A 20,871-nucleotide genomic window follows, 5' to 3' on the forward strand; every position below is an offset into this window, starting at 1 on the left:
GCAAATTTCAAAATTCTGACGACACCGTTGGATTCGTCAAGAAAATCCCTTTCCGTAGTGGTGCTAGATGAAGCAATAGTGTAAAGTTTTCTATGGAAAATATCGCAAAAACCAAATCTGTTTTTGGTGTAAAATTTCGAGGTCGTTTTCAAGGTCAAAAACGCTGTAACTCCTCAATTTTTTGGAATTTCTATAATTTTCCAGCATTCCGCATTTCGAAATTCGAAAAAGATTCGTACAATAAGCAAAATTACGTCAAATTTCACATTTTATTTTTTTTGCATTTTTTTAGCAAAGGCTGACCCCTTATGAAAATTTTCAAATTTTGATGCGAAAAAATTTTTTGAGTTGAGTATACAGCATTGAAGATTAAGGCACAAAAATCGGATTAGTGCAACTCCTATGTTTTTTCTTCAAAAAACAAGCTCAAAATCGCATAATTATTATTCGAAAAATGGTGAAAAAATCGAAATGAGTTTGAAATTGATGTCACATCTTCAGTTTTGCAAATTTCAAAATTCTGACGACACCGTTGGATTCGTCAAGAAAATCCCTTTCCGTAGTGGTGCTAGATGAAGCAATAGTGTAAAGTTTTCTATGGAAAATATCGCAAAAACCAAATCTGTTTTTGGCGTAAAAATTCAAGGTCGTTTTCAAGGTCAAAAACGCTGTAACTCCTCAATTTTTTGGAATTTCTATAATTTTTCAGCATTCCGCATTTCGAAATTCGAAAAAGATTCGTACAATAAGCAAAATTACGTAAAATTTCACATTTTATTTTTTTTTGCATTTTTTTAGCAAAGGCTAACCCCTTATGAAAATTTTCAAATTTTGATGCGAAAAAATTTTTTGAGTTGAGTATACAGCATTGAAGATTAAGGCAAAAAAATCGGATTAGTGCAACTCCTATGTTTTTTCTTCAAAAAACAAGCTCAAAATCGCATAATTATTATTCGAAAAATGGTGGAAAAATCGAAATGAGTTTGAAATTGATGTCACATCTTCAGTTTTGCAAATTTCAAAATTCTGACGACACCGTTGGATTCGTCAAGAAAATCCCTTTCCGTAGTGGTGCTAGATGAAGCAATAGTGTAAAGTTTTCTATGGAAAATATCGCAAAAACCAAATCTGTTTTTGGTGTAAAATTAATTTCGAGGTCGTTTTCAAGGTCAAAAACGCTGTAACTCCTCAATTTTTTGGAATTTCTATAATTTTCCAGCATTCCGCATTTCGAAATTCGAAAAAGATTCGTACAATAAGCAAAATTATGTCAAATTTCACATTTTATTTTTTTTGCATTTTCCCTTATGAAAATTTTCAAATTTTTATGCGAAAAAATTTTTTGAGTTGAGTATACAGCATTGAAGATTAAGGCACAAAAATCGGATACGTGCAACTCCTATGTTTTTTCTTCAAAAAACAAGCTCAAAATCGCATAATTATTATTCGAAAAATGGTGAAAAAATCGAAATGAGTTTGAAATTGATGTCACATCTTCAGTTTTGCAAATTTCAAAATTCTGACGACACCGTTGGATTCGTCAAGAAAATCCCTTTCCGTAGTGGTGCTAGATGAAGCAATAGTGTAAAGTTTTCTATGGAAAATATCGCAAAAACCAAATCTGTTTTTGGTCTAAAATTTCGAGGTCGTTTTCAAGGTCAAAAACGCTGTAACTCCTCAATTTTTTGGAATTTCTATAATTTTCCAGCATTCCGCATTTCGAAATTCGAAAAAGATTCGTACAATAAGCAAAATTACGTCAAATTTCACATTTTATTTTTTTTGCATTTTTTTAGCAAAGGCTAACCCCTTATGAAAATTTTCAAATTTTGATGCGAAAAAATTTTTTGAGTTGAGTATGCAGCATTGAAGATTAAGGCAAAAAAATCGGATAAGTGCAACTCCTATGTTTTTTCTTCAAAAAACAAGCTCAAAATCGCATAATTATTATTCGAAAAATGGTGAAAAAATCGAAATGAGTTTGAAATTGATGTCACATCTTCAGTTTTGCAAATTTCAAAATTCTGACGACACCGTTGGATTCGTCAAGAAAATCCCTTTCCGTAGTGGTGCTAGATGAAGCAATAGTGTAAAGTTTTCTATGGAAAATATCGCAAAAACCAAATCTGTTTTGTGGCGTAAAAATTCAAGGTCGTTTTCAAGGTCAAAAACGCTGTAACTCCTCAATTTTTTGGAATTTCTATAATTTTCCAGCATTCCGCATTTCGAAATTCGAAAAAGATTCGTACAATAAGCAAAATTACGTCAAATTTCACATTTTATTTTTTTTGCATTTTTTTAGCAAAGGCTAACCCCTTATGAAAATTTTCAAATTTTGATGCGAAAAAATTTTTTGAGTTGAGTATACAGCATTGAAGATTAAGGCAAAAAAATCGGATTAGTGCAACTCCTATGTTTTTTCTTCAAAAAACAAGCTCAAAATCGCATAATTATTATTCGAAAAATGGTGAAAAAATCGAAATGAGTTTGAAATTGATGTCACATCTTCAGTTTTGCAAATTTCAAAATTCTGACGACACCGTTGGATTCGTCAAGAAAATCCCTTTCCGTAGTGGTGCTAGATGAAGCAATAGTGTAAAGTTTTCTATGGAAAATATCGCAAAAACCAAATCTGTTTTTGGCGTAAAAATTCAAGGTCGTTTTCAAGGTCAAAAACGCTGTAACTCCTCAATTTTTTGGAATTTCTATAATTTTCCAGCATTCCGCATTTCGAAATTCGAAAAAGATTCGTACAATAAGCAAAATTACGTCAAATTTCACATTTTATTTTTTTTGCATTTTTTTAGCAAAGGCTAACCCCTTATGAAAATTTTCAAATTTTGATGCGAAAAAATTTTTTGAGTTGAGTATACAGCATTGAAGATTAAGGCAAAAAAATCGGATTAGTGCAACTCCTATGTTTTTTCTTCAAAAAACAAGCTCAAAATCGCATAATTATTATTCGAAAAATGGTGAAAAAATCGAAATGAGTTTGAAATTGATGTCACATCTTCAGTTTTGCAAATTTCAAAATTCTGACGACACCGTTGGATTCGTCAAGAAAATCCCTTTCCGTAGTGGTGCTAGATGAAGCAATAGTGTAAAGTTTTCTATGGAAAATATCGCAAAAACCAAATCTGTTTTTGGCGTAAAAATTCAAGGTCGTTTTCAAGGTCAAAAACGCTGTAACTCCTCAATTTTTTGGAATTTCTATAATTTTCCAGCATTCCGCATTTCGAAATTCGAAAAAGATTCGTACAATAAGCAAAATTACGTCAAATTTCACATTTTATTTTTTTTGCATTTTTTTAGCAAAGGCTAACCCCTTATGAAAATTTTCAAATTTTGATGCGAAAAAATTTTTTGAGTTGAGTATACAGCATTGAAGATTAAGGCAAAAAAATCGGATTAGTGCAACTCCTATGTTTTTTCTTCAAAAAACAAGCTCAAAATCGCATAATTATTATTCGAAAAATGGTGAAAAAATCGAAATGAGTTTGAAATTGATGTCACATCTTCAGTTTTGCAAATTTCAAAATTCTGACGACACCGTTGGATTCGTCAAGAAAATCCCTTTCCGTAGTGGTGCTAGATGAAGCAATAGTGTAAAGTTTTCTATGGAAAATATCGCAAAAACCAAATCTGTTTTTGGCGTAAAAATTCAAGGTCGTTTTCAAGGTCAAAAACGCTGTAACTCCTCAATTTTTTGGAATTTCTATAATTTTCCAGCATTCCGCAGTTCGAAATTCGAAAAAGATTCGTACAATAAGCAAAATTACGTCAAATTTCACATTTTATTTTTTTTGCATTTTTTTAGCAAAGGCTAACCCCTTATGAAAATTTTCAAATTTTGATGCGAAAAAATTTTTTGAGTTGAGTATGCAGCATTGAAGATTAAGGCAAAAAAATCGGATTAGTGCAACTCCTATGTTTTTTCTTCAAAAAACAAGCTCAAAATCGCATAATTATTATTCGAAAAATGGTGAAAAAATCGAAATGAGTTTGAAATTGATGTCACATCTTCAGTTTTGCAAATTTCAAAATTCTGACGACACCGTTGGATTCGTCAAGAAAATCCCTTTCCGTAGTGGTGCTAGATGAAGCAATAGTGTAAAGTTTTCTATGGAAAATATCGCTAAAACCAAATCTGTTTTTGGTGTAAAATTTCGAGGTCGTTTTCAAGGTCAAAAACGCTGTAACTCCTTCATTTTTTGGAATTTCTATAATTCTCCAGCATTCCGCAGTTCGAAATTCGAAAAAGATTCGTACAATAAGCAAAATTACGTCAAATTTCACATTTTATTTTTTTTGCATTTTTTTAGCAAAGGCTAACCCCTTATGAAAATTTTCAAATTTTGATGCGAAAAAATTTTTTGAGTTGAGTATGCAGCATTGAAGATTAAGGCAAAAAAATCGGATTAGTGCAACTCCTATGTTTTTTCTTCAAAAAACAAGCTCAAAATCGCATAATTATTATTCGAAAAATGGTGAAAAAATCGAAATGAGTTTGAAATTGATGTCACATCTTCAGTTTTGCAAATTTCAAAATTCTGACGACACCGTTGGATTCGTCAAGAAAATCCCTTTCCGTAGTGGTGCTAGATGAAGCAATAGTGTAAAGTTTTCTATGGAAAATATCGCAAAAACCAAATCTGTTTTTGGCGTAAAAATTCAAGGTCGTTTTCAAGGTCAAAAACGCTGTAACTCCTTCATTTTTTGGAATTTCTATAATTTTCCAGCATTCCGCAGTTCGAAATTCGAAAAAGATTCGTACAATAAGCAAAATTATGTCAAATTTCACATTTTATTTTTTTTGCATTTTTTTAGCAAAGGCTAACCCCTTATGAAAATTTTCAAATTTTGATGCGAAAAAATTTTTTGAGTTGAGTATGCAGCATTGAAGATTAAGGCAAAAAAATCGGATTAGTGCAACTCCTATGTTTTTTCTTCAAAAAACAAGCTCAAAATCGCATAATTATTATTCGAAAAATGGTGAAAAAATCGAAATGAGTTTGAAATTGATGTCACATCTTCAGTTTTGCAAATTTCAAAATTCTGACGACACCGTTGGATTCGTCAAGAAAATCCCTTTCCGTAGTGGTGCTAGATGAAGCAATAGTGTAAAGTTTTCTATGGAAAATATCGCAAAAACCAAATCTGTTTTGTGGCGTAAAAATTCAAGGTCGTTTTCAAGGTCAAAAACGCTGTAACTCCTCAATTTTTTGGAATTTCTATAATTTTCCAGCATTCCGCATTTCGAAATTCGAAAAAGATTCGTACAATAAGCAAAATTACGTCAAATTTCACATTTTATTTTTTTTGCATTTTTTTAGCAAAGGCTAACCCCTTATGAAAATTTTCAAATTTTGATGCGAAAAAATTTTTTGAGTTGAGTATACAGCATTGAAGATTAAGGCAAAAAAATCGGATTAGTGCAACTCCTATGTTTTTTCTTCAAAAAACAAGCTCAAAATCGCATAATTATTATTCGAAAAATGGTGAAAAAATCGAAATGAGTTTGAAATTGATGTCACATCTTCAGTTTTGCAAATTTCAAAATTCTGACGACACCGTTGGATTCGTCAAGAAAATCCCTTTCCGTAGTGGTGCTAGATGAAGCAATAGTGTAAAGTTTTCTATGGAAAATATCGCAAAAACCAAATCTGTTTTTGGCGTAAAAATTCAAGGTCGTTTTCAAGGTCAAAAACGCTGTAACTCCTCAATTTTTTGGAATTTCTATAATTTTCCAGCATTCCGCATTTCGAAATTCGAAAAAGATTCGTACAATAAGCAAAATTACGTCAAATTTCACATTTTATTTTTTTTGCATTTTTTTAGCAAAGGCTAACCCCTTAGAAAATTTTCAAATTTTGATGCGAAAAAATTTTTTTAGTTGAGTATACAGCATTGAAGATTAAGGCACAAAAATCGGATTAGTGCAACTCCTATGTTTTTTCTTCAAAAAACAAGCTCAAAATCGCATAATTATTATTCGAAAAATGGTGAAAAAATCGAAATGAGTTTGAAATTGATGTCACATCTTCAGTTTTGCAAATTTCAAAATTCTGACGACACCGTTGGATTCGTCAAGAAAATCCCTTTCCGTAGTGGTGCTAGATGAAGCAATAGTGTAAAGTTTTCTATGGAAAATATCGCAAAAACCAAATCTGTTTTTGGTGTAAAATTTCGAGGTCGTTTTCAAGGTCAAAAACGCTGTAACTCCTCAATTTTTTGGAATTTCTATAATTTTCCAGCATTCCGCATTTCGAAATTCGAAAAAGATTCGTACAATAAGCAAAATTACGTCAAATTTCACATTTTATTTTTTTTGCATTTTTTTAGCAAAGGCTAACCCCTTATGAAAATTTTCAAATTTTGATGCGAAAAAATTTTTTGAGTTGAGTATACAGCATTGAAGATTAAGGCAAAAAAATCGGATTAGTGCAACTCCTATGTTTTTTCTTCAAAAAACAAGCTCAAAATCGCATAATTATTATTCGAAACATGGTGAAAAAATCGAAATGAGTTTGAAATTGATGTCACATCTTCAGTTTTGCAAATTTCAAAATTCTGACGACACCGTTGGATTCGTCAAGAAAATCCCTTTCCGTAGTGGTGCTAGATGAAGCAATAGTGTAAAGTTTTCTATGGAAAATATCGCAAAAACCAAATCTGTTTTTGGCGTAAAAATTCAAGGTCGTTTTCAAGGTCAAAAACGCTGTAACTCCTTCATTTTTTGGAATTTCTATAATTTTCCAGCATTCCGCAGTTCGAAATTCGAAAAAGATTCGTACAATAAGCAAAATTATGTCAAATTTCACATTTTATTTTTTTTGCATTTTTTTAGCAAAATTTTCAAATTTTGATGCGAAAAAATTTTTTTAGTTGAGTATACAGCATTGAAGATTAAGGCACAAAAATCGGATTAGTGCAACTCCTATGTTTTTTCTTCAAAAAACAAGCTCAAAATCGCATAATTATTATTCGAAAAATGGTGAAAAAATCGAAATGAGTTTGAAATTGATGTCACATCTTCAGTTTTGCAAATTTCAAAATTCTGACGACACCGTTGGATTCGTCAAGAAAATCCCTTTCCGTAGTGGTGCTAGATGAAGCAATAGTGTAAAGTTTTCTATGGAAAATATCGCAAAAACCAAATCTGTTTTTGGTGTAAAATTTCGAGGTCGTTTTCAAGGTCAAAAACGCTGTAACTCCTCAATTTTTTGGAATTTCTATAATTTTCCAGCATTCCGCATTTCGAAATTCGAAAAAGATTCGTACAATAAGCAAAATTACGTCAAATTTCACATTTTATTTTTTTTGCATTTTTTTAGCAAAGGCTAACCCCTTATGAAAATTTTCAAATTTTGATGCGAAAAAATTTTTTGAGTTGAGTATACAGCATTGAAGATTAAGGCAAAAAAATCGGATTAGTGCAACTCCTATGTTTTTTCTTCAAAAAACAAGCTCAAAATCGCATAATTATTATTCGAAACATGGTGAAAAAATCGAAATGAGTTTGAAATTGATGTCACATCTTCAGTTTTGCAAATTTCAAAATTCTGACGACACCGTTGGATTCGTCAAGAAAATCCCTTTCCGTAGTGGTGCTAGATGAAGCAATAGTGTAAAGTTTTCTATGGAAAATATCGCAAAAACCAAATCTGTTTTTGGCGTAAAAATTCAAGGTCGTTTTCAAGGTCAAAAACGCTGTAACTCCTTCATTTTTTGGAATTTCTATAATTTTCCAGCATTCCGCAGTTCGAAATTCGAAAAAGATTCGTACAATAAGCAAAATTACGTCAAATTTCACATTTTATTTTTTTTGCATTTTTTTAGCAAAGGCTAACCCCTTATGAAAATTTTCAAATTTTGATGCGAAAAAATTTTTTGAGTTGAGTATACAGCATTGAAGATTAAGGCAAAAAAATCGGATTAGTGCAACTCCTATGTTTTTTCTTCAAAAAACAAGCTCAAAATCGCATAATTATTATTCGAAAAATGGTGAAAAAATCGAAATGAGTTTGAAATTGATGTCACATCTTCAGTTTTGCAAATTTCAAAATTCTGACGACACCGTTGGATTCGTCAAGAAAATCCCTTTCCGTAGTGGTGCTAGATGAAGCAATAGTGTAAAGTTTTCTATGGAAAATATCGCAAAAACCAAATCTGTTTTTGGCGTAAAAATTCAAGGTCGTTTTCAAGGTCAAAAACGCTGTAACTCCTCAATTTTTTGGAATTTCTATAATTTTCCAGCATTCCGCATTTCGAAATTCGAAAAAGATTCGTACAATAAGCAAAATTACGTCAAATTTCACATTTTATTTTTTTTGCATTTTTTTAGCAAAGGCTAACCCCTTATGAAAATTTTCAAATTTTGATGCGAAAAAATTTTTTGAGTTGAGTATACAGCATTGAAGATTAAGGCAAAAAAATCGGATTAGTGCAACTCCTATGTTTTTTCTTCAAAAAACAAGCTCAAAATCGCATAATTATTATTCGAAAAATGGTGAAAAAATCGAAATGAGTTTGAAATTGATGTCACATCTTCAGTTTTGCAAATTTCAAAATTCTGACGACACCGTTGGATTCGTCAAGAAAATCCCTTTCCGTAGTGGTGCTAGATGAAGCAATAGTGTAAAGTTTTCTATGGAAAATATCGCAAAAACCAAATCTGTTTTTGGCGTAAAAATTCAAGGTCGTTTTCAAGGTCAAAAACGCTGTAACTCCTCAATTTTTTGGAATTTCTATAATTTTCCAGCATTCCGCAGTTCGAAATTCGAAAAAGATTCGTACAATAAGCAAAATTACGTCAAATTTCACATTTTATTTTTTTTGCATTTTTTTAGCAAAGGCTAACCCCTTATGAAAATTTTCAAATTTTGATGCGAAAAAATTTTTTGAGTTGAGTATGCAGCATTGAAGATTAAGGCAAAAAAATCGGATTAGTGCAACTCCTATGTTTTTTCTTCAAAAAACAAGCTCAAAATCGCATAATTATTATTCGAAAAATGGTGAAAAAATCGAAATGAGTTTGAAATTGATGTCACATCTTCAGTTTTGCAAATTTCAAAATTCTGACGACACCGTTGGATTCGTCAAGAAAATCCCTTTCCGTAGTGGTGCTAGATGAAGCAATAGTGTAAAGTTTTCTATGGAAAATATCGCTAAAACCAAATCTGTTTTTGGTGTAAAATTTCGAGGTCGTTTTCAAGGTCAAAAACGCTGTAACTCCTTCATTTTTTGGAATTTCTATAATTTTCCAGCATTCCGCAGTTCGAAATTCGAAAAAGATTCGTACTGTTTGGGGTCAAACTAAGGGTTTTGCCTTCCGAAATAAAACATAGGAAGTTTTATGTTTAAAATTCAAATGTGGTGGTGATTGTTTATTGTGATGTTCTTTTCTATGTTATTTAAATTCATTAGTTATAAGTAGATCGTAGTGTTTAAGTAGCAAATATTTAGGTTTAGATAGCACAATTCATAGATTTAAGTAGCAGTAGTAAGTAGATTAAAATTTAAATTATGAGTATAGTTGATTGTAGTAGATAGACATTGTATTTAACAGGTGGGGGGTTTGCAATATTAGAATTAGTTGGTGTTGTATGTTGTGTCCCGCACTTATGGTTGTTGTGATGTTGCAATTGTGGGTCGAGTGTAGATTTGGTTTTTGAGTCGGTTGTTATTGTGTCACTTTGTATCTAAAATGTTAAATATATTAGTTCACTGTTTCAAAGTTTATTGTTGCAATGTTCACTCTAGTTATATATGTTTGTATGTATGTTCACTTTTTACTTTTCACTTCACTTGGGTTTTCACTTTGAGGGGGAGAGAATACGATGCGCGGGTTTGAGATTTAAAACGAGACTGATCTTTTTTTGGTTGTTGCTTGTCACTTGGACCCCGCGAAAACGGTCAACTTTCCAAGCTACAAGCAACAATTCCAGGTAAACAAATATGAAGTCAAGGCGGAATCAGCGATTAAGAACTTACTTCAATGTACCGTTATGCACAGTGGGTCATGTGCATACGTGAACGCATGTCTGCACATGGGTGCACATGACTTCATGTTCAAACGTACTTTGAACATTCTCCCCCTCCAAGTGACGAAGTGACATCTTACCTTTTTAATTTTGGTTTCTTGCCTGTGAGGTGACTGGGCCGACGAACACGTATCCCCAATCTGTCTCCTGGGCGAAGACGGCTCCCAATCCGGGTTGTACAACACCACTCCTCCGGAGGTGGGCGTAGGCATCGGCCCCTACCTCTACATCGATTGGTTCGTTGCCCCTAGGGTCAGCATCTGCCAAAGAAAGGGATCTTAGGCTGCTTGTGGGGTCGGGAATGATGGGATCTGAATAGGGTCGTCGCGGCAAATCCCGGGTCACCACTGCCCGGATGGTATACATGGTCCTCCTCGACGCATGCCTTGACCGAAGTCTTATTGTTGCCAGACGGTGCCCTCTGCGCTCTCTCGTTGGTATCCCCAGGCGAGTTACTGTGGCTGCCGCGATTCGGGTGATGGTCGATGCCTGGCACAAAAGTACCCGTACCCCAGCCCAATCGTCCTGCTCCTCGGGTGCCAATTCCACCATCGCCGTGGGTACAAAAACAGTGGCCCGGCTGTAAGGTATCTCGACCGGGGGAGGGCCTTGGACGATGGGCATCTGGTTGGCTGGTTCGATTGCAAGTTGCCGTGGGTTGGCAATCTCCATTGGGGGCGGGCTGTAGCTGCCGTATGTCTCCCTAAGCTGTGGGGCTCCATGCAGCATTGTGTGATGGCGGTAGTCGCATGTTCGGCAGGCAGTGACCACGGGGCAGTCTGGGGCCAGATGGCTGCGCGCCAGACAGTTCCGACAGTAACTCCGTCTCTCAACTGTCTCGTATCTCTGATACGGTGTCATTTGCCGGAACCGCGGGCATGACCGTATGGCGTGGTCCTCCTGGCAGAGGCCACAGGCATACTGCCAAGATGCGGGGCGATACCTGGGTTCCCGTGGGTCGAAGCGAGGGCGTGTGGGTCTGGCGGGTCGTGGGGACTCTGGGCGAGGTAAATATCCGGCCATTATCTGTAACCAAAATCCCGTGAGTACCGTGTTTTGATGTGATTATGAATTGCTAGGGGTGTCTGAGAATAATTTGACAATCTTAGTTATGGGTCGACTGACTATGCCATTGGAAGTTCGAATATCTATAACTCGAGTGTTCTGATCAACACCGGGGTATGTTTTAAAAACTCGTCCTAACTTCCACTCGGTGGGATATCTCTCATCCCTGATGACAACTAAATCATTGACCTGTATGTTATCTTGCTGATACTTCCATTTGTATCTACGGTGAAGCTCATTTAAGTACTCTGACTTCCACCTCTGACAAAAGTTTTGGGATATAATCTTTAATCTCTTCCACCGATTTGCAAGCGTTATGTCCTCCTCTGAGATGTCGGGTTCTGCCGGGGTCAAAAGGGAAGAGCCTATAAGGAAGTGAGCTGGGGTCAAGGGTGCTAAATCGTTAGGGTCTTCAGAAGCTGGACTAAGGGGTCGTGAATTGAGGCAGGCCTCGATACGTGCCAATATGGTTGACAGTTCTTCGAACGTGAAGTTCATTTTGGGCATAGACTTCTTAAGGTGTATCTTGAATGATTTAACTCCTGCCTCCCACAATCCCCCCATATGGGGAGCTCCTGGAGGAATAAATTTCCACTCTAAATTCTGATGAGCATGTTGCTGAATGGCGCTGCTCTGTAAACTTTTCATAAACTCTTTCTGATCTTTCTTGAGCATTTCTGCTGCGCCTATAAAATTCTTTCCATTGTCGGAATATATCTTTTCTGGGCACCCTCTCCTTCCTATGAAACGAGCTAATGCCGCCAGAAATGATTGAGTCGATAAATCACTTGTTGCTTCTAAGTGGATGGCTTTTGTCGCAAAACAAACAAATATGCAGATATAACCCTTGGTTATTAAACACGCTCGTGCTGTTAAGCTTTTGATTCCGAAGGGTCCTGCAAAATCTACCCCTGTATTCGTAAAGGGTCTGGATAAAGTAGTACGCTCGGGTGGAAGAGATGACATAATTTGGGTCTGAGTCTTTAATCGATATAGGGTACAAACTCTGCAATTGTGTATAACTTTCTTGATCAACTGTTTCAATCTGAATATCCAAAACTCCGTACGGATGAGCCGGGTCATAAGTTGATTGCCTCCGTGCATTGAGACTTTATGAACAAATTCCACTAGAAGGAGTGCAAATCGCGAATCATATGGGATTAAGATTGGATGACGTTCGCTGTACGTCAAAGCTGGCGATTGAACTAAACGACCATTGGATCTAATTACTCCTTTTCTATCTATGAAGGGGTTGAATGGTAAAAGACTACTTCTAGGTGAAAGCCTTTTCTTTTGGGTCAAAGAACTGTATTCCTCAACGAAGTAATGTTTCTGAGTTGCCACTATAAGACGCATCTTTGTGTCTATGAGCTCTGGGCTGGTTATTTCTTGCGATGAAATTTTAAGTGAGGATCTAGTTGAACCTGTGTTACGCCAGAACCTAACTGCGTAAGACAAAACACGATATGCTCTAGCTAAAGACGAAAATCGAGTCAAAGGGTCATCAAAAGTGCCTGTTGCGAATACTTTAACTTGTTTTGCTTCAAGATTAGTGTCTGTATTAACTCGGTCTTGCGGCCACTGATCATGCGGCAATTTGAGCCACTGGGGTCCCGTCCACCATAAATTATGAGCTATTAAGTCGTCAGGAGAACAGCCACGACTTGCTACATCCGCAGGATTATATTCTGAGTCAACATGTTTCCAATTCTCACCGCCGACGTTCTCTAATATCTCTGAAACCCTGTTACCAACGAAAGCGCTCCATGAGCATGGTGGCTTTTGTAGCCAGGCTAGAACGATTGTAGAGTCGGTCCAGAAATGGGTCGTAAACTTTGATAATTGAAGCTTAGGCACAATGGCATTTGTTAACTTTGACAACATAACTGCACCGCATAATTCTAACCTTGGCAGAGAGATTTTCTTAACTGGGGCTACTCGGGTCTTGGCTGCTAGAAGAAAAGTGTCTACAGTTTTATCGATGTGTTCAACGCGTATATAAATTGTGGCTGCATATGCGCTTTCTGACGCGTCGCAGAATCCATGTATTTCCACAATACTAGCAGGTGTAAACCGAACCCATCTTGGTATCGATACAGTGTCTATAGAATGGCTGCCTCTCACAAAGTTATTCCAGTTCATTTGAGTCACTGGCTTCAACGAGTCATCCCATTCTACCTTATCTAGCCAAACCTGCTGCATGATTAACTTGGCTACAACAATTACTGGCGCTAACCATCCACATGGGTCGAAAAACCTTGCTATCGTTGATAATACTTCTCGCTTGGTGCTCATTTGCTTTTCTTCAACTGTAGGGGCCGTAAAAGTGAAATTGTCACCTGATATATTCCAACGAATTCCTAGGGTCTTTGTCGAAGAAGCTTCGGAAATATTTAACCAATCTATTGGAAGAAGCATGTCTTCATTTAAATCCTTTAACAAACGTGTGTCATTTGACGCCCATTTTCTTAGCCTGAAACCAGCTGATTCTAATGCGGAGGCTAATTCTTTCCTAGCTGCTGTAGCTTCTTCTATGGAGTGTCCGCCCGCTAATACATCATCGACATATAAATTTTCTTTAATAATTCTTGATCCTAACGGATGAGAATCTTTCACGTCTTCTGCTAACTGGAGAAGGGTCCTAATCGCTAAAAATGGGGCGCAATTTATGCCGAAGGTAACAGTTAAGAGTTCGTAATCCTCAATTGGGTGGTTTTCTGATTTGCGAAAGAGGATCCTTTGAAATGCTGTTTGATTGGGGTCTACTAAGATCTGACGATACATCTTTGTCACGTCTGCATTGAAGACGTACTTAAAAAATCTCCAGTTCAACACTTGTACGACAAGGTCTTGCTGAAGTATGGGTCCTGTATGTAAGATATCATTAAGACTTTTCTTGTTTGATGTTGGGCTAGATGCGTTAAAAACCACTCTAAGTTTTGTGGTAACCCTATCTGGTTTGATAACTGCATGGTGAGGTAAGTAGTAGTGAGGGGTCTTGTATACGCTGTTTGGGTCTACCTTCCTCATGTGTCCTAATTCCAAATACTCTAATATGGCTGCATCATAATGTGCTTTAATATCTGGGGTCTTAGACAACTTTTTCTCCATTCTATGAAACTGTGCCAATGCGATGTTCCTAGATGAACCGATCTCTGAACAGCTTTTAAAAGGTAAAGTTACGATATATCTCCCCGCCTCATTACGTCGTGTTGTATTTTTGTAATTATTTTCGCAATAAATATCTTCTGCTGACCTCAAAACCTTTTTTGGGGTCTCTTCCACCTCCCAAAAGCGAGTGATTATCTTTTCTAATGATGATGCACTATAAAGTGTGATTTGTCTGTCGGATTTAGGGTCTTCCGTAATGGGTCCTCCTATGATCCACCCAAAAACGGTGTCCTGCGCTATAAGTGATCCAAAGGATTTCATAGTACCGCCTTTTGTGAATATAAGGGGTCCAATATCTAATCCGATTAACATGTCCACGGGTCGACTTTCAAAGAATCGGGGATCCGCGAGACTAAGGTGTGCAAAATCTCCAAATTGATTTTGCCTTAAATTGTGTGTTGGTAAATGAGAAGGTAGGGTCTTTAAGACTGGTGCCCAAACCTCCAGCTCAAAACTAGGATTTACTCGTGAGCAAAGATTGAAGACGCAAGCTTTTGTCGATGTTTCAGAAACTGCGTCGCTTAAACCTGTGACGTGAATTAAATTCTTAACTGTTGGAAGTTGCAATTTGTTTCTAATTTTTTCTGATATGAAAGTTGATTGTGACCCAGGATCGATGATTGCCCTGGCATCATATCTATGTCCTCTAGATTTGATTTGAACTATTGCTGTGAACAAAAGTGTCTCTTTGGGTTGCGGAGTGGGTCTGATTTCCTGAAGTGTCAAAGTCGTTGAACAAGGTGCTTCTAAACAAGGTGTGGACTGTATATTTGGCGATACCGATGGTTGTACTAGGGTGGTTGAAGCGGCAGCACTGGTACTAGGGCGTGCGTATTCGCTAACCGGTTGAGCTAGGGTGGTAGGATCAGTAGCACTGGTGCTAGGTCGTGCTTCCTGTCTACCGGGTTGAACTAAAGTGTTGAGAGCGGCAGCACTGGTGCTAGGTCGTGCTCCGCCTCGTTGGTGTGTGCCTGTTGTAGGGTACTGGCTCTGGTTGCCTTTATGTATCAAACTGTGGTGTCGTTGACTACATTCCCTACAACTAAAACGACTTTTACACTCCCTGACTCCATGATCCGAAGAAAGGCAGTTATAGCAAAGATGACCTGTCTTAACAATGTTTATTCGATCGTTGATCGACCTTTCTAGAAATTGAGGACATTCTCGCAAAGAATGATTGGATTTACAAAGTTGACAAACCGGTTTGTTATTCTGAGCATTATAGTGTGATTGTGTGTTGTTGCTGGGTCTTGAGCCCGTGTTCTTGAAATTGGGATTTACATTTGTTTGAAAACTATTAACTCGCTTTTCCCGCTTATCGTACTCCGATCTGGGTTGATTATATCTCGAATATTGTGGCTTGATATTGCCGACTGATTCTAGGGTCTTGAATTTATGGGTCAAAAATACATCTAGTTGATTCCACGATGGAAGAGACGAACAATCTGCTAGGCTGCTTTCGAATTCTTCTAAAAATATTCTTGGTAGTTTGGTTGACACAAGATAAACTAAGATTGGGTCCCATCCCCCCGTTTCTACTTCAAGGGTCTGTAAAGTTTGGGTACAACTACCTATAGTGCGCTGTAATTTCTGGATTGTTGACGCGTTATCAACGGAAACCGAAGGTAAATTAAAAAGAGCTCGCAATTGCTCATTTACCTGCATGCGTTTATTTTCGTACCTATGAACGAGATTTCTCCACGCTATGTCGAAACCCTCATGGGTCAGTGGAACATTGGAAATTATTTCGCGGGCTTCTCCTGCTGTTTTCTGGGTTAAGTGAAACAACTTCTCGACTTTACTTAATTTTGAATTGTTAATGTAAATTGCTGAAAATAAGTCCCTAAAGGTGGGCCATTCGCGATATCCCCCTTTAAAAACATCTGTGTCACAGGGCGGCAATCTTAGAGCTGGTGAAAAATCATTATTGTCTCGCTGTTGGGTCATCGATATTCTCTCCTGTTTTTCTTGATCTTGTTGCTCGTTAAGGGCCAAAATTTCTCCGTTAAGAGAGCTTAAACACCGTTTATAAGTTTCTAGTGCCTGTTTGTAATTATTTCGAAGTTTAGTTTTATCTATAGGTGTCTCATCCTTTTCCGGAATGCGGTCCCTACAATCTAAGTATGCCTTCTTGATTTGATCCCATAAAGAATTGAGTTCTACCCGCGTGATTTCTAACGAATGTATATTATCATCTGACTTAGCCGCGGAGTAAACGCTTTCAAAATCTACTAAATCATTCACACAGTTTACAAATTTTTCGCGTAAATTCTTATCCATTTTGTAATTGGCTTGTATATGTTTTAAATAGGTTCAAAAACTATAAAACCACGGAAAAATCTACAACAAAATGTCCAAAAAAACTGGTTATTTGTAGAAATCAAATCTATTTCTAAAAAACCTAATGCGAAGAAAAAAATGTGTGTCTTGATGATGGGTCAAATATCTAAGGGTCAAACCTGAAACTTTTTACAAAATTCGTAATAAATGTTTTATCTGGGTCACTAGAAAAAAAACAGGTTAATATTTCTGATGACATCGATTATACAATAGCCGCAAAAAATTGTAAGAAAAATTTTCCTTTCAAATCGCAATACACCAGCAATTTAATTCCGCTCGAATTAAAGTTGCAAAAAAAAAAAATTTATTTTTCTCCAAAAAAAATTAAACTTTCACTTTTCAAAATTTGGCATGCAGAACTAGATGATTCTTTACAATAATACTGCTTTGACTCGTTGGGTCAATTTGCTTTCTGTATAAAAAACAACAAAGGATTGCACAAACAACCACAGTCCTTTCCGACCGTTTCCACTTAAATTTGTGCAATAGAATGAAGTTTTAAAATTTCGAAGACAAATGAGGCCAGCACGCAATATTATTTTCGTTATTTCTCACACAAAAACAATTCTTGATAAAAAAAACTTCTTCTTTTCTAAAAGCACTTCGATTTTTCTTAGACACTTTTCCTTTTCTTTATAAAAAATTTCAACAAAAAATCTCGTGGATGTCTGTCCCGAAAATCCTACACACTGCCTTGAAAGTAGGGTCTGCTATATTGGGTCCAATTCACTTGGATCAAATTAATTTGGGTCAAAATTAATCAGACAACCGAATTAGCGATTCATAATCAGAAAACGATCAAAAACAATATTAAAGTACGCTGGGTAAATGTATGAACTTTTCCTTTTTTGAAAAAAAGGTTATGTATGACGTAATACCCAAGCGCACTTTAATAGAAAAACAAAATGGTACTCACTTTGAAGCTTCTTTTTTGATGTGTGTGTATGTGTGTGTGTGTGTAGGTGGGCGCTTGGCTTGGGTCCAGAATTGTGTGTTGGCGCCTTTTGCAATTTTTGTAGCTTTGTGTCGTTAGAGTCTTGGATTTTGTTGTTTTAGTGTTTTTGATTTGATGAAGTTTTGGGAATTTAACCGTTGTAGCGGGTTTTTCCGTTTTTATCCCAGAGCGTAGATTTTTTGTTTTTGTGTTTTTACACGGAACGCACGAATTTGATTTTGTTGGGGTTTTTTGAAAATGCACAATATTTTATGTTTGATAGAAAAAGAAAGAATTAGTTTGGGATAAAATTTACAAATTTATCGAGCAACCCATAATTCTGTTTTAACACTCTAATTTGTTTTTTAAGTTAAAATACTGAAAATTTATGATTTTTAGAGAAAAAAATTTTTCAAAATATGTAGAAAAAAAATTAACATAAATTTTGGGTTGGACGATAAATTGTTAAATTTTTCAATTTTTTAGCTCTTTTTTTTCATTTTAACACAAAGAAACTTCTTTCAACAATTTAAAATTTTTTGATTTTTTATAATTTTTGAAATTCCACTTTTTTCCACTTCTGTTCCACTGTGCGGGTCACTTTACGTTTTTTGGGTCACTGTAACACTTTTCTAATGGTTTATAACAAAATTTAATTAATTTTTGCAAATTACAAATTTAATTTAATTATTTTTATTTTCTTCGGGTCACCCTGTTGATTTAATTATCTTTTATTTTGTATGAGTCTTCTTGTCCTTTGCAACTGTGTTATTCTTTTTTTTTGTGATTTGTGTATTATTTTGTTTTTAATAAATTGCCAAAACTGATCTTTTATGTGTTTTGATATTTTTGTGTTGGCCGTCCGTCCATACGTGTATGTATGTACGGTTGTGTGTAACCAACCCTTTTTTCGCACTTTTCTCTATTTCATTTGCTTTTAATTGTTGGGTCACTGCACTTTTGTTGTTGCGAATTTTTTTGTGTTTCGGTCACTGGGTTTTTTGAAATGAAAATGAATTATTTTTGTGCACAAAACAGAAAAATTTTTTTGATTTTTGGTTTTTTAATTATTTAAAAAAACCACTTATCCGGTTCGAAGGACCAAATGTTTGGGGTCAAACTAAGGGTTTTGCCTTCCGAAATAAAACATAGGAAGTTTTATGTTTAAAATTCAAATGTGGTGGTGATTGTTTATTGTGATGTTCTTTTCTATGTTATTTAAATTCATTAGTTATAAGTAGATCGTAGTGTTTAAGTAGCAAATATTTAGGTTTAGATAGCACAATTCATAGATTTAAGTAGCAGTAGTAAGTAGATTAAAATTTAAATTATGAGTATAGTTGATTGTAGTAGATAGACATTGTATTTAACAGGTGGGGGGTTTGCAATATTAGAATTAGTTGGTGTTGTATGTTGTGTCCCGCACTTATGGTTGTTGTGATGTTGCAATTGTGGGTCGAGTGTAGATTTGGTTTTTGAGTCGGTTGTTATTGTGTCACTTTGTATCTAAAATGTTAAATATATTAGTTCACTGTTTCAAAGTTTATTGTTGCAATGTTCACTCTAGTTATATATGTTTGTATGTATGTTCACTTTTTACTTTTCACTTCACTTGGGTTTTCACTTTGAGGGGGAGAGAATACGATGCGCGGGTTTGAGATTTAAAACGAGACTGATCTTTTTTTGGTTGTTGCTTGTCACTTGGACCCCGCGAAAACGGTCAACTTTCCAAGCTACAAGCAACAATTCCAGGTAAACAAATATGAAGTCAAGGCGGAATCAGCGATTAAGAACTTACTTCAATGTACCGTTATGCACAGTGGGTCATGTGCATACGTGAACGCATGTCTGCACATGGGTGCACATGACTTCATGTTCAAACGTACTTTGAACACGTACAATAAGCAAAATTACGTCAAATTTCACATTTTATTTTTTTTGCATTTTTTTAGCAAAGGCTAACCCCTTATGAAAATTTTCAAATTTTGATGCGAAAAAATTTTTTGAGTTGAGTATACAGCATTGAAGATTAAGGCACAAAAATCGGATTAGTGCAACTCCTATGTTTTTTCTTCAAAAAACAAGCTCAAAATCGCATAATTATTATTCGAAAAATGGTGAAAAAATCGAAATGAGTTTGAAATTGATGTCACATCTTCAGTTTTGCAAATTTCAAAATTCTGACGACACCGTTGGATTCGTCAAGAAAATCCCTTTCCGTAGTGGTGCTAGATGAAGCAATAGTGTAAAGTTTTCTATGGAAAATATCGCAAAAACCAAATCTGTTTTTGGCGTAAAAATTCAAGGTCGTTTTCAAGGTCAAAAACGCTGTAACTCCTTCATTTTTTGGAATTTCTATAATTTTCCAGCATTCCGCAGTTCGAAATTCGAAAAAGATTCGTACAATAAGCAAAATTATGTCAAATTTCACATTTTATTTTTTTTGCATTTTTTTAGCAAAGGCTAACCCCTTATGAAAATTTTCAAATTTTGATGCGAAAAAATTTTTTGAGTTGAGTATGCAGCATTGAAGATTAAGGCAAAAAAATCGGATTAGTGCAACTCCTATGTTTTTTCTTCAAAAAACAAGCTCAAAATCGCATAATTATTATTCGAAAAATGGTGAAAAAATCGAAATGAGTTTGAAATTGATGTCACATCTTCAGTTTTGCAAATTTCAAAATTCTGACGACACCGTTGGATTCGTCAAGAAAATCCCTTTCCGTAGTGGTGCTAGATGAAGCAATAGTGTAAAGTTTTCTATGGAAAATATCGCAAAAACCAAATCTGTTTTTGGCGTAAAAATTCAAGGTCGTTTTCAAGGTCAAAAACGCTGTAACTCCTTCATTTTTTGGAATTTCTATAATTTTCCAGCATTCCGCAGTTCGAAATTCGAAAAAGATTCGTACAATAAGCAAAATTATGTCAAATTTCACATTTTATTTTTTTTGCATTTTTTTAGCAAAGGCTAACCCCTTATGAAAATTTTCAAATTTTGATGCGAAAAAATTTTTTGAGTTGAGTATGCAGCATTGAAGATTAAGGCAAAAAAATCGGATTAGTGCAACTCCTATGTTTTTTCTTCAAAAAACAAGCTCAAAATCGCATAATTATTATTCGAAAAATGGTGAAAAAATCGAAATGAGTTTGAAATTGATGTCACATCTTCAGTTTTGCAAATTTCAAAATTCTGACGACACCGTTGGATTCGTCAAGAAAATCCCTTTCCGTAGTGGTGCTAGATGAAGCAATAGTGTAAAGTTTTCTATGGAAAATATCGCAAAAACCAAATCTGTTTTGTGGCGTAAAAATTCAAGG

General features: G+C 35.5%; 1 protein-coding gene across 7 annotated transcripts; it reads right to left on the reverse strand.

The window, feature by feature from the left end:
• Positions 1–9,555: 9,555 nt before the first annotated feature.
• LOC131997132 (uncharacterized) lies at positions 9,556–19,443 on the reverse strand. 7 transcript variants are annotated; one of them, XM_059367524.1, is made up of 3 exons: positions 17,536–17,852; positions 10,124–11,069; positions 9,556–9,701 (listed from the first exon to the last, which is right to left on the reverse strand). In XM_059367524.1, the coding sequence occupies exon 2, from the start codon at positions 11,064–11,066 to the stop codon at positions 10,128–10,130; it is 939 nt and encodes a 312-aa protein (XP_059223507.1). In that variant the 5' UTR covers positions 11,067–11,069; positions 17,536–17,852; the 3' UTR covers positions 9,556–9,701; positions 10,124–10,127. The 7 variants fall into 7 exon arrangements, with proteins under 7 accessions (XP_059223507.1, XP_059223513.1, XP_059223511.1 ...); XM_059367530.1 differs by lacking the exon at positions 9,556–9,701 and adding an exon at positions 19,352–19,443 and having other exon boundaries at positions 9,709–11,069; positions 17,536–17,638; XM_059367528.1 differs by lacking the exon at positions 9,556–9,701 and adding an exon at positions 19,154–19,443 and having other exon boundaries at positions 9,709–11,069; positions 17,536–17,638.
• Between the last annotated feature and the right edge of the window lie 1,428 nt (positions 19,444–20,871).

The sequence above is a fragment of the Stomoxys calcitrans genome, chromosome 4 (genome assembly GCF_963082655.1).
Source record: "Stomoxys calcitrans chromosome 4, idStoCalc2.1, whole genome shotgun sequence".
NCBI classification, from domain to species: Eukaryota; Metazoa; Arthropoda; class Insecta; order Diptera; family Muscidae; genus Stomoxys; species Stomoxys calcitrans.

What these genes read in the sequence shown, in the direction of transcription:
- LOC131997132 (XM_059367524.1), bottom strand. Translation starts at nt 11,066, where the DNA reads ATGGCCGGATATTTACCTCGCCCAGAGTCCCCACGACCCGCCAGACCC.